Source organism: Squalius cephalus (assembly GCF_949319135.1).
Source record: "Squalius cephalus genome assembly, chromosome: 17".
Lineage (NCBI taxonomy): Eukaryota > Metazoa > Chordata > Actinopteri > Cypriniformes > Leuciscidae > Squalius > Squalius cephalus.
The window spans coordinates 35,993,615-36,006,474 of record NC_137138.1 but is presented as its reverse complement, the minus strand read 5'-3'; the positions used below and the strand labels follow the sequence as shown (position 1 = coordinate 36,006,474).

Sequence of the window (12,860 nt, the reverse complement as noted above, 5' to 3'; positions counted from 1 at the left end):
ACTCTCATTCATACTGGAAAACAGGCTCTGAGAGTGCAGGACAGAGCCACTTTAGAGGAACAGTTAAAAGTGCTTGACAGATAATCTGCAAAAATATTCAATGGTAAAAACAGGTCAAATGCTTCTACAAGAGTCTGGGATTGAAGGCACGTGGACTGGGTTCAAGTTTATCAGTGTGCGTCAGGAACCGAACACTGGGACATGAGCAGATCCCGTCTTTGGGCTGGAAGCGCTGATCGAGACCCGTCAGGATCGTGGAGAACCAGTGGAGAACCAGTGGAGAACATCACACAGCCTGGAGGTTTATAGTTGGGTCATTCCACACGGTTGATCAGTGCTGTTACTGTACTGAATCACACGAGCAGGACTGAATATCTCAGATTCTCCCTCACAGAAAACACATGTACAGGCAAACCAACATTTATTCAGACGCCTTCAACATTCCTCTATCAGTTTATTCGCTATAGTTTAGAAAATGGTAATGAAATATGAGCAGAACTCAGTTGATATTTGACTGGTTTTGTCCATCCTTCTGTTAGACTGTCTCACACATGAATTATGTTGAATATCTGTCAGCTGTTAAATTTAACTACACAATTAGATAATACCAGTTTAGCTCAACCAATCACCAAGCAATGCTTCATTGTGTTCAGTCTGTGTGTAAAAAGAGCATTAGCAATTAAAGACACACACTTCAGCAAAACATGATCAGCTCAAAGTGTCCCAATCATTTCTGCTCCCAAATTTGTATAAATGTTACTGGTAGTCTCTGTATGAAGAGTTATTGGGGATAATATGTCACAGTTTACTGTATTCTGCTCTCCTCACTTACAGAAATTAACTATATTGTCCTGATCACACTAATTAAAAAAAAAATCAAAAGTTAAATCTGGTGTCTGGATATTTTTTAGTTTGACTGTACATGTAATTGACTGCATCATTCTAGTTAACAGGGTTGATACACCTTCAAGTTCTTCTAATAAAATATTATGTCCACTAAAACAAAAACTAAAAAAATGTGTATAAACAAACAGAAGATGGATAGTAAACCACACACACTTCTGTGGAATGACCCGGATAAACGGCCAGGTTAACAAGCGTTCGATGTTTACAGGGAACATTAATGATCTCCTGAGGGATTATAGCAGTGTTTGCAAGGCGGCGCGCTCGAGTCCGGCGCTGGGAGTGTGTGTCGTGTCCGGCGCTGGGAGTGTGTGTCGTGTCCGGCGCTGGGAGTGTGTGTGAATCAACAGTCCTCAGATTAAACAGATGCAATAAAAGATTGGACATCTGAACCGATAACTGATATATTAGCCGATAAATCTAGATTTTCGGGAACACTTTACAATAAGGATCATTAGTTAACACTGATTAATGTATAAACTAACACAAACTATGAGCAATACATTTGTTACAGTATTTATTAATCTTTGTTAATAATGTTTCGTCCACAGTTTCCACTCTTCCAGCGCTGTACTCGTCCTGTTCTTCAGAGAAAGGCTGCTTAACTCTGTCAATATTCAGATCTCATCTAATGCTGTTGTTCTGTGTTCACTGGTTTTGATAATTATTTTTTTCATATCGTAAAATTTTATTAATAAGTTTTGTTATATGCTGTATAAAAATATCTCTGTACAAATCAAAATAGTGTGTATCATTGAACTATGTATATGTGTTTGCAAGAAGGTGTTGGTTAATAAAAATAAAATAACTTTAAAAAGACTCGTTTACGACTGACAGACTTCACTGTAAAACTACAGCAGACTCTTGAGTAGCATCCAGAAAAGAAAAATAAATTATAATAAACTCTTGTAATACATGATGTCACGTCACGAGTCAAACCCGACGGAGGAAATAATCCCCCATTTAATGGCTTTAATATATCGACCTGATCTTCTGATCTGACCGATAACGGTCACAGTAGAAATGAACAGTTATGGGCCGATGCCGATATATGTGGTGCATCCCTGCAACTCAACCCCAAATACAGTGACATCATCGCTGTCGGTGTGAGATTCACAACCTTTCCTTAAAAACGCAGAGCACATCTGAGCTTTAGGGCCCTAATTTACCGATCTCAGCTCATGGTCTACAGCGCACGGAGCAAGTGCACTCAGTGTCCGAACCCACGTGTGCTAGTTTAACGACGGGTAAAATGGTCGGCGCTCCCGGCGCTGGTCTTAAAGGCTTGTCTCTATTCTCTTAATGAGTAATGGGTGTGTTTTGTCTCTGTTCTCTTAATGAGTAACGGGTGTGTTTTGGGCGTAACGTGCAATAAACCAATCAGAGCCTCATCTCTCTTTCCCTTTAAAAGCCAGTTGCGCTCGTGTCGCGGCGGATTCACTATTTACATGGAGGAAATTACAAGCGGAAAAACTGAACGCTTCTATAGCGAGGAAACGGATCTGCTCGTGCGCGAGGTTAAAGCTGTGTGTGTGTGTGTGTGTGTTTAATAAGCAGAGTGTTGTGACCCGCCTATAGGCGCATATTACTAAAGCGCTCTAAATAAGAAAATAAGATCCTGCGCATTGACTTTAGAGCAGGGTTCAGTCGGTCAACGGCTCAGTCTATCTCAGTTCCTCATAACAGCAACGCTCCATCAATGCTCCTGAACACACACTCGTTCTCAGACCAGCAGCCCATGGGCACAGATGAGCGCTAATGCATTTGCAATTTAAACAATGTGTTGCAGGACGTGAAAATGAAAAGTGCGTCGGGCTGAAACTAGCAAAAGCCGTATGCGCCGGGTGTGTGATGGGCCCTTCATCACAGAAACACAGTCTGAGCGGACTGAGGGACACCAATAACGCGCAGCCTTGCAAACACTGGACCGCGAGCCCGTTCTCTCTCCTCAACAGTAGCATTAGCAGCAGGAGTTAGCACTGAGATGAAGACGGTTCCAGCGTCCGCAGACGATCAGACGCACACGAGTTCAGTAAAGGCACGAGAGGTGTCCCCACGAGAGCTTCGCCAGCGCGTCACCGCAGGGTCCGGCTCACTGGCCGCGGTTGAAGGAGTCCAGGACGGTGGCGTTGGTGTTCCCGAAGAGCCACTGCTGACCGGGAGACGAGGGGTCGCAGGAGTTCATGAAGATCCGCTTCTGTGCAGCGCTGCAGTCCACACAGCTGTTACTGATGGGGTGATAGAGGCTCTTATCCTGCACACACACACACACACACACACACACACACACATATTATCATTTGCTCACAGAACCTTCATCCTTAACTAGTGTTGTCAAAAGTACTGACTTAAAAAATGTGACGCTTTGAGCGCCTCTAAACACGTAAACACCTCTGATTGGCCGTTGTGCTCATTAGGTATGTCTGTGATTGGCTACAATGATCAGCGCTTCAAAAACATGTTGTAAATATACATCAATGACACTCTTCAGCGAGCGCTTACACAGACACACACACAAGCGTTTGAAACTCACGTTTTTTAAAACACTTTCAGACACTTGCGTGTGCTAAACGCTCCCGTGCGTTGGCCATTGTGTAGCCGATCGCTACATTTGCTAGTCATTTTTCAGTTGTGTCTTGCTTCTCACAACAACTTTGAGTCATTTCAGTATAAAAGTCTTCTCTACTGACCGACTCGCTCATAAAGACAGTCTCTGCCGCCATCTAATGGTGAAATGATGTGTGTAACTTCTGCTGCTGTTCACGGCCAGGGACTATTTTTTCCAGCGGAAGGAAGGCTTTTAGTGATTTTACTTCATGAAAGTTGCATTGATACATATTTGTATGCATTGTGTGGTAAAAAGCAATAAGGTACTCGAGGCTGTGCTGTATGGTGAATACGTCACGGCTGAAGGGGTTGTTCGGCACGGCACGACTTGTTCACGATACAGCACAGCCTCGAGTACCTTATTTCCTCATATTCTCCATTGTTGCGGCTCCTCTCTTCCCAGTCTGCCAGTAACGCTCTGTTTACTTCCTGTCTCTATGAAGCCCCTCCTTCTGAAAAGCACACTGTGCTCTGATTGGTCGGCTGGAGCAGTGTGATGTGATTGGTCGAGCGCTTCGAGTGTGTTTGTGAAATGTCCCGCCCCTTTCCATAACCGCCAGTTTAACACACCACTAACTAACTCACCCAGGTCCCGCCCCTTTATTCTGCGCATTAATTATTATAATGAGGAATATTGTGACGTGTTCGTTCCCGGAAGAAACTCAAGATACAATGGAGGCGTTTCAGGAGTTCAGAAACACTGACTCTGATATAGAGAAGAAGAGCTGGAGCTTCTTCAAGACATCAGACTCTCAGCTGTGACGCCTGTACAGGCGAGATCTGGACCGTCAAGTCACCTTTACTTATACAGCGCTTTTAACAACACAGATCAGATCAGCTTCACAGAGATAACAGTGTGTTAGCGTGGGCTAGCACCTTCCTGTAGGCCCACAGCTGGTTGCCCTTCATCCCGTGGCAGTCGTAGAGCGTGACGGGGCTGTTGTGGGACACGGCGTCGAAGCACACCTTCTTAGTGTGTAGCGGGTCTCCAACACGGATATCCTCCCTCCACCCGAACGTGAACACCTGCAGAACAGACACACACACATTAGCATTACAGCATTCAGCGTCATCTAATGCTCGTGTACAAGCGGTGCCGCTCACCTGACCGTGACTCCAGCTCGGCTCGCCGCGCTCCCTCAGGCACTTCTCCAGGCGGATCGGGGATCCCGAGGAAAAGTGCTTGCTCTCCATGCAGAGGCCGGAGCCCACGTTACGCAGCTGGAACACACACACACACTCGGTGTCACTGCAAACATGCACTCATTCACTTTTTAACTTTTTTTTTTTTACTTCAACAATAATTTACATAATAATTTAACAGACGCTTTTATCCAAAGCGACTTTACAAATGAGAACAATAGGCGGGCAGACACTGCGCGATGTGTGTGAATTCAGCAAGGTATACTCACACTGAACGAGCAGATCACATGCGATGTAAAGCCAAAGCTCAGCATTTATGTGCTCACACTATACGGCCTGATCATCGAGCTGCGGCTGCTCACACTATACGTGTGAAATATGTGCGATAAACCCTCGTGCCGGGTTGTGCCTATAGACGATATCATGTGTCCAGAGATATTGCCAAAACAAGCATCAGCTATCAATGTCAAGATGATTCAGCATTTACAATTTATGCATTAAATTATTATTATTATTATTATTATTATTATTAGGGAAGGCCTAGGCTACTTTTATTATTAAATTGATAGGCTATTATAATTAAATTGCCACGCAATAATTTCAAAGCGCATCCCCGCATAACCAACGCGCTGCGAGGATAATAAAATAGTACATAGAAGCTTCCTCCTCCTCATTGAAAATTGTCTAAAACATTTAGGTCGATTACAATAAATTATATCATTAATTATTAACAGTCTATAATAAGTCCGAACACTACGATAATTCATCACTGAAAATTAAAAAACAGCTTTACTTCAAAAACATTGTTTAAACTAATTAATAAAAGAGGCAAAGTGTACACCGCAGGGGCTTGGAAGACGTGGGTAATCGTTAATCCATTTTGCGACACGAACTGGAGGTGAGCAACAGTAATTAGTGGCTAGCTTGAACTACAGAACTTAAAGATCTCTCCCTTTTCCTTTTTTTTTTTTTTTGCTGCAGATGAAACTTCAGTTTTGGCGCGGGCGCAGTGAGGGGAAGAACACTGAGTTTAGGGCAGTCGGTTCGTAGCTGTGCTTCACCTGTGCGATATAGTCACGAGGAGCGAACAACATTTCTGACATGGCAGAAATTCATCCGGCCATTCGATTGCGGTCGGGAGAGGTTAATCGCCTCTCGTTTCCCCCATACACCGGGGGAAGAGCTTGGCAGATTGGCAGAGCTGAAAATCGGCCCGACCACAAAGAGAGTCGCACGAGTCAGAATTCGGCTCAAAATCTCAGAGTGTATGCCCGCCTTTAGTCTAGCACAGAACAAATCACAAGGGTTTTTTTAACCAGAAAAAAACAAACCAAATATAATAGTATAGAACAGAAAAGGTAAGTGCTAGTGTTAATTGGTCAGGTGATGTAGAAAAAGGTGTGTCTTTGACAATAATCTGCCAGGGAGTCTGTGCTCCCTAGCTTCACATTTCTATGACGGTTTTTTGACACAGACATTTTTGTCTACAATGGACCTGTTACTGTTTTAATTGATACACAATATTTAAGGTCTTCGCACACAGAATCAGAAATTTTCGCACATTAAAAAATTAAAAATGACCTCACGTTGTGTCAACCATGTTTTACACCGTGTCCTAACTACACACGCCGCAACGCACTATAAAAGGTTATTTTCCATGTTAATCAGTGTTTCAAACTGTGAACAAACAAGTGTATTCTTGGACAAAGATGGTTTTAGTAACTCAGCCTATGTATTTTTAATAATGTTTAAATGGTGTAATATTTGTGAATTTGATGATGGAGCTACTTATCCATTTTCTTGCGAGTGCCGTCAGGATTACTCTCTGGTGCCGTGCACTCACCACGAGACTCCGCCCACACGCTGTTCTGATTGGCTGACTCCGCCCACACGCTGTTCTGATTGGCTGACTCCGCCCACACGCTGTTCTGATTGGCTGTGGGTTTTGATTGATTTTGACGCATCTCGCTGTTGCGTCGCGTCTAGTGTGGACAGACACATTATTTGTCGTTGGAATCTTATCGTATTGCGTCTGGTTAGGTCACGGTGTTACACACTGCCTCCGAAACATTCGTCCGTCATAATTTTTTTTGGATCGGGTCGATTTTCTGTGTTTTTCGCATCCGTAGCAAGCATTTCGAGAATGTGTTTTGACAATTCAGAGCCACCGAATGACAAAAACGAAAAAACGCAACACGATAATTTCGGACTCCGTGTGCAAGAACCTTAAAGGTGAGCCGGATGGACTCGTGCTGGTTCTGTCCGCACCTCTCCCCAATTAAACACAGTTACAGGTCCAGTGTGGACAAAAATATCTGTGTCAAAAAACTGTCATAGAAATGTGAAGCTTGGGAGCACAGACATAAGTTTGGTCTCATTCTGAAGAAGATTGGCAGATTATTGTTGAAGTAAAAGTGAAAGAGTGACCGGACTCCTGGTGGTTTGTCCGCACTAGTGATGGGGAGTCACTCCTTTGACTCTCAATAGCCCTAGTGTCGGAATCCAGGACAGGAACTGACTACCAGTATCGATTCTGTATTTATTTATTTATTTATTTTTAGATGTGTTCGTGTTATCTATTTTTTTACAGTCTATGGTTGGACGTCGTCTGCGGCTGGATGAAACCGATTGGAGAGCGTCGTCGTGTGCGGGAGCTGAAAACTGAGACGTGAAGTCGGACACGTTCTGCTTCCCGTAGTGACACTCGCGCTGTGTTTGCATTACCACAGCTGAAGTGAAATACATGCAGTACTTGTCAAATACAGTGGGGGGCACAATATAACATCGCGACTACATGAAAAGAGTGTTCACTGTTGAAAATAATTCGGGGCGGATTGCTTGAATTAGTTCATTAGCCTATTATTCTTAATCAAAAACACAACAACAAATCAGTGCAATGACAAATTCGCTTATATAGGCGCTTTTACATTTCGCTTTGACTACATATTCCTCATCATCTTGTCAGTCATTGTCTCACTCTCGTGATAAATGAAATCTGACTCCTGTTGCGTATCTGTGCTGCGACTCTCGTTCAGCTCACGGTTTATAAAAGCAGAAACGGTCAGTTTTTAACTGTAGTGTCTGTTCTCTAACTGAACTAAATGATTTTATAAAAAATATATTTTTTTAATGATTTTTCTTTTATTGTAAATGGAGTCGACTCTGCCGAAACCCCCGGAAAGGAACAGCGCTAGTCCGCACCTCTCCCCAGGCGGCGGCGGGCGGCTCCACCGGCGGGTAGTGTTTGGGAAGATCCCACGCCACCTCCGTCATGAACCACTTGAAGCTCCTGCAGTTGAGCCGGTTCCTCAGCTCCTTCTGCGCCGACACGTCTCCAGCCGAGAGATGCCGATACTCCGGCCGGCGCTGGTACATGAACTCAGCGTACTCGTCCATCCACACCTCCGCCACGCGCTTCAGGTTCTAACACACACACACACACACCAATCATGATAACGCTCATACAGGACACTTTTGTGCCAGACAAATACTGCTTCGACTACAGAAATAATCAACAGATAGTTATACATTTAAAAATATACTGTCCTATGAAATAACTTTAACTTAAAGGGATAGTTCACCCAAAAATGAAAATTATCCCATGATTTACTCACCATCAGGTCATCCTAGTGTATAAGACATTCTTCTTTCAGACGAACACAATAGCTTTATAGTGGCAGTAAATGGCTGTTTATAAAAGTGCATCTGTCCATCATAAAAGTGCATCTATCCATCATAAAAGTGCATCTGTCCATCATAAAAATGCATCTATCCATCATAAAAGTGCATCTGTCCATCATAAAAATGCATCTATCCATCATAAAAATGCATCTATCCATCATAAAAGTGCATCTGTCCATCATAAAAGTGCATCTATCCATCATAAAAGTGCATCTGTCCATCATAAAAGTGCATCTGTCCATCATAAAAGTGCATCTATCCATCATAAAAGTGCATCTGTCCATCATAAAAGTGCATCTGTCCATCATAAAAGTGCATCTGTCCATCATAAAAGTGCATCTATCCATCATAAAAGTGCATCTGTCCATCATAAAAGTGCATCTATCCATCATAAAAGTGCATCTGTCCATCATAAAAGTGCATCTGTCCATCATAAAAGTGCATCTGTCCATCATAAAAGTGCATCTGTCCATCATAAAAGTGCATCTGTCCATCATAAAAGTGCATCTGTCCATCATAAAAGTGCATCTATCCATCATAAAAGTGCATCTGTCCATCATAAAAATGCATCTATCCATCATAAAAGTGCATCTGTCCATCATAAAAGTGCATCTATCCATGATAAAAGTGCATCTGTCCATCATAAAAGTGCATCTATCCATCATAAAAGTGCATCTATCCATCATAAAAGTGCATCTATCCATCATAAAAGTGCATCTGTCCATCATAAAAATGCATCTATCCATGATAAAAGTGCATCTGTCCATCATAAAAGTGCATCTATCCATCATAAAAGTGCATCTGTCCATCATAAAAGTGCATCTATCCATGATAAAAGTGCATCTGTCCATCATAAAAGTGCATCTGTCCATCATAAAAGTGCATCTATCCATCATAAAAGTGCATCTATCCATCATAAATGTGCATCTGTCCGCAGAATGCGGATGTCAAAAGAAGAACATCATACACACCTAGGATGACTTGAGAGTAAATCATGGGCTAATGTTTATTTTGGGTGAACTATCCCTTTAAGACTTTTTTATTGCCTTTTTTCTCCTGTTAAAAGGGCATTTTCACGTCTTTGCTCATAAAGCGAGGTGACAGTGAACAGGTGGATGTAGTAAATCTAATCTCACATCAGAACATCATGGTGTCAATGTGAAATGCATTGTGGGAAGTGCGTGAGTGCTGATGGGACACTCACCCTGGCGAGACTCACTCCTCCGGGAACTTTATAAGGCACGTACTTCCGGTATATGTGGCCCACCCGAGAGCAGGGGATGTCCTCCATACGCCCGCCACACATCCACACCTCAGAGACACACACACACACACACACAGATGATATCATACAGTCAGAAAACATAACATAATATAACTAATATCATATAATTAGTCAAACTATTATAATATAATATAATTGATTAAAACTAATATAATATAATTAATAAAACTAATATAATATAATTAATCAAACTAATATGATATAACTATTAAAAATATTGTAATATAATTAGTAAAACTATTATAATATAATTAATACAACAAATATAATACAATAAATTAATAAAACAAGATCATATAATATAACGCATAATATAACTTAAAAAACAAATATAATATAATTAGTAAAACTATTATTTTACAGTGTTGTTGTTAAGTTACATGTACTTACTGTAGTAATAACAGTAAATGACTATTATAATAAATATTAGGTACACAAGATAGGCGTTCATTTTTCTGAAGAAAAAACAAACCTCAGCTAATGCTGTAAACACACACACAGAGCACTATCAGCTGGCAGTGTTATTTAAGGTTGAAAATAACTCAAATGAAATATAATGCGGTTTTTATTATAATAACAACTTTATTTAATTATATAAGTAAAAATATAATAAATATGTAATATAGTACACATATTTAGCAAAATACTCTCAATAGCTCTTTTTTTCTAGCCAACTAGCATGCTAGCCTATATATTATGGTCATTAAATGGCTTTCCTGAGGTAAATGTGACATAATTGTTCTCCAGCTGTTTTATTGACCTCTTTCCGCTGATAAAAACACTGATTGATGATATCATGTATGAGGAGTATACATTTCGGTAAGTTGTACTGTATCGTTCAACAGTGTTCGTGTTTATTTACTGTTAGCTAGAGATGATCGGGTCACGTGCGCTAGGGATCTGTCACGTCACATTTACAAGCGCCAAAACGGTATTTATTGTTTGAATTGCGTAATAAAATTGACAGAATCTGAGAGCTGAGATTTTTTAATATCATAAGTAACTGCTCTGTCCAGTCTGTCGGTCTCCGTGTCCTCTGTGCTTCGCGATTTTTCCGTGCGTGAGTAAATGGATCAGTGTCAATCGCGTGAGTGTCAATCGCGTGATTCTCGGTGAATCAGAGTTGGCAGCACGGCATCAGTGATCAGGACACAGAAGAAACTCGGCGAAACGCGTATATAGACCCTTTCTGCACCGACGGCACGGCTACGTCACGGCACTGGAGGCGGCCGATACACACCAGCACAGATTCGCTTCATGCGGCGCTTTAACATCATCTTGCTGCCAGAATCGACGGAGTACAGGCTCCTATTAGAAACTTTATCGCATAATGTTTTCTAAACTATTGTGATTATTCGTGAATCATCTGTGATTATATATTGTTATGATTGATTGTGACTTTTTGTAAAACCTGGTAAGAAAGAATAATCAAATACATAAAGGTAAAATATTAATTTACTGTATCTGGAATTTCTATTTCTAGAAAATATTCACATGATTAAAATGTCACAGTAATGTCACTCTTTACAGGGTGGTCTTCTGGGCGTGGCGCTGGCTAGGCAGAACTGCGGATCGAACCACACAAGTCCTGTACGTCACCATTCAGCAAATACAGTTATAGTTATCTAAAGATTCACACGCCCTCAGGTTCTCCATCGGGTGTAGAGGTCAGGCACTCGCCCGAGGTAACCCCGCCAGATCCGCCATCATCGAGTGTGTACGGGTCACCAATCCGGTGCCGTCAGTTAAAGTTAACTTTTGCAAATAACAATCGCGCTCCTGTGAGCGAGCTTACATATTATGATAAAATCGGATTCTCTTCAGTCATTGTTAAAAAAAAACAAGCTAACAAAACTTTGCTAACTAGCGTTAGTGAAGCGGCCGGAGGAACCGTGGCTCCGCCTAAGCTCCGCCCACAAACTAACGTCACCGTGTTTACGAACTGAAAAGGGGTCCATTAGAGAATTACCTTGAATGAGATCTCGTACTGCTCTCCTCCCCAGATCTCCAGACCCGTGTCATATCCTCCCAGCTCCCAGAACCACTTCCTGTCCACAGCGAAGAGCCCGCCCGCCATCACCGGAGACCTGACGGGAAGAGGAGAAGAAGACACGGCTCGATGTGGTGGAGAACTACAGCTGCACCACACAGATGACGGGGACACACAAACACTGTTGTAGGCGCAAGCAAAGAGATCTGCCCTTATAATCACTGAAGCCGTCAGTCGCTTCAGTTCTAAACTAAACTCCTGTTATAATCAGTGATCATATAATCAAATTTTCCACGTGTTTTCCAATTAGTCATACATTTTTCCAGGTTTTCTGGGATGCTTGGGAACCAGGTTTTGTGGATAAAGGGGAAACCCAATTATTGTTCTTCAAAAATTGTTATTCAAATTGTGAATGGGTTATATATACTGTATATATATACATATATTAGACGCAAACAAAGAGCACTGCCTTTAAAACCGCTTCAGTTCTGCACAACACTCCTGTTATAATCAATGAAGCTTTTATTTTCTAAGGAAAACACAATCATTTTTTCCAGGACATTTTTTCTAATTTTCCATGTGTTTTCCAATTAGTCATACATTTTTCCAGGTTTTGTGGAGCGAACGCCGTTGAATTTGCATAAAGAATGTAAACTGATGATTGGCTTTATACACATTTTTCTCTGTGTAAATTGAGTTTCCAAGTGCAGTCAAACAGAGATCCGATTGCTTGAGATGCATAAACGGGTTTTTAAAAATCAAAAAGGGATGAGTCAAAGTTATAAATTATTATATCTTATATACGCATTATGCCATTATATATGTTTTTGATCCACCGGCTGAATGAAAACACAAACTCACTCTCTGCCAGTAGGTGGCGCTGGACCAGCAGAAATAAAGCGTTTACTCTGCTAATGACGCTGCACTTTTTGCAGGTAAACATCATAAAGTAAACAGTGTCATAATTCATCAATAATAAACCAATAGCGTGTCATAAATGTGTTCATCATTGTGAACTTCTCTGAGAGAGCGAGTCTGTAGAACGAGCATTAGCGCGCACACCTAAAGTTCATCACCTCCTAAAGTTTAATCATCACACTAAGCCGTATCACCATTCCTGTTTTTCTGAACCCAAATTTAAGACCTACTGAAATGAATATAAACACTTTTTTAATACTGTTTGATTTTTTATGGCCTTAAATTTTATACAACAGACTTTTTAAGACTTTTTAGGGAAGTGTTAGGGTTGTC

The 12,860-nt window shown here is 41.5% G+C and overlaps 1 protein-coding gene across 1 annotated transcript in view; it reads right to left on the bottom strand.

Annotated features, from left to right (window-relative positions):
• Nucleotides 1-302: 302 nt before the first annotated feature.
• galnt10 (UDP-N-acetyl-alpha-D-galactosamine:polypeptide N-acetylgalactosaminyltransferase 10 (GalNAc-T10)) overlaps nucleotides 303-12,860 on the bottom strand; it is a 40,749-nt gene continuing 28,191 nt past the window's right edge. Inside the window, exons 7-12 of the mRNA XM_079847186.1 lie at nucleotides 11,589-11,706; nucleotides 9,539-9,646; nucleotides 7,855-8,076; nucleotides 4,615-4,731; nucleotides 4,387-4,536; nucleotides 303-3,157 (exon numbers count right to left, since the gene is read on the bottom strand). Of these exons, the coding sequence (XP_079703312.1) occupies nucleotides 2,996-3,157; nucleotides 4,387-4,536; nucleotides 4,615-4,731; nucleotides 7,855-8,076; nucleotides 9,539-9,646; nucleotides 11,589-11,706 (877 nt within the window). The 3' untranslated portion in view covers nucleotides 303-2,995. The remainder of the gene's footprint in view (nucleotides 3,158-4,386; nucleotides 4,537-4,614; nucleotides 4,732-7,854; nucleotides 8,077-9,538; nucleotides 9,647-11,588; nucleotides 11,707-12,860) is intronic.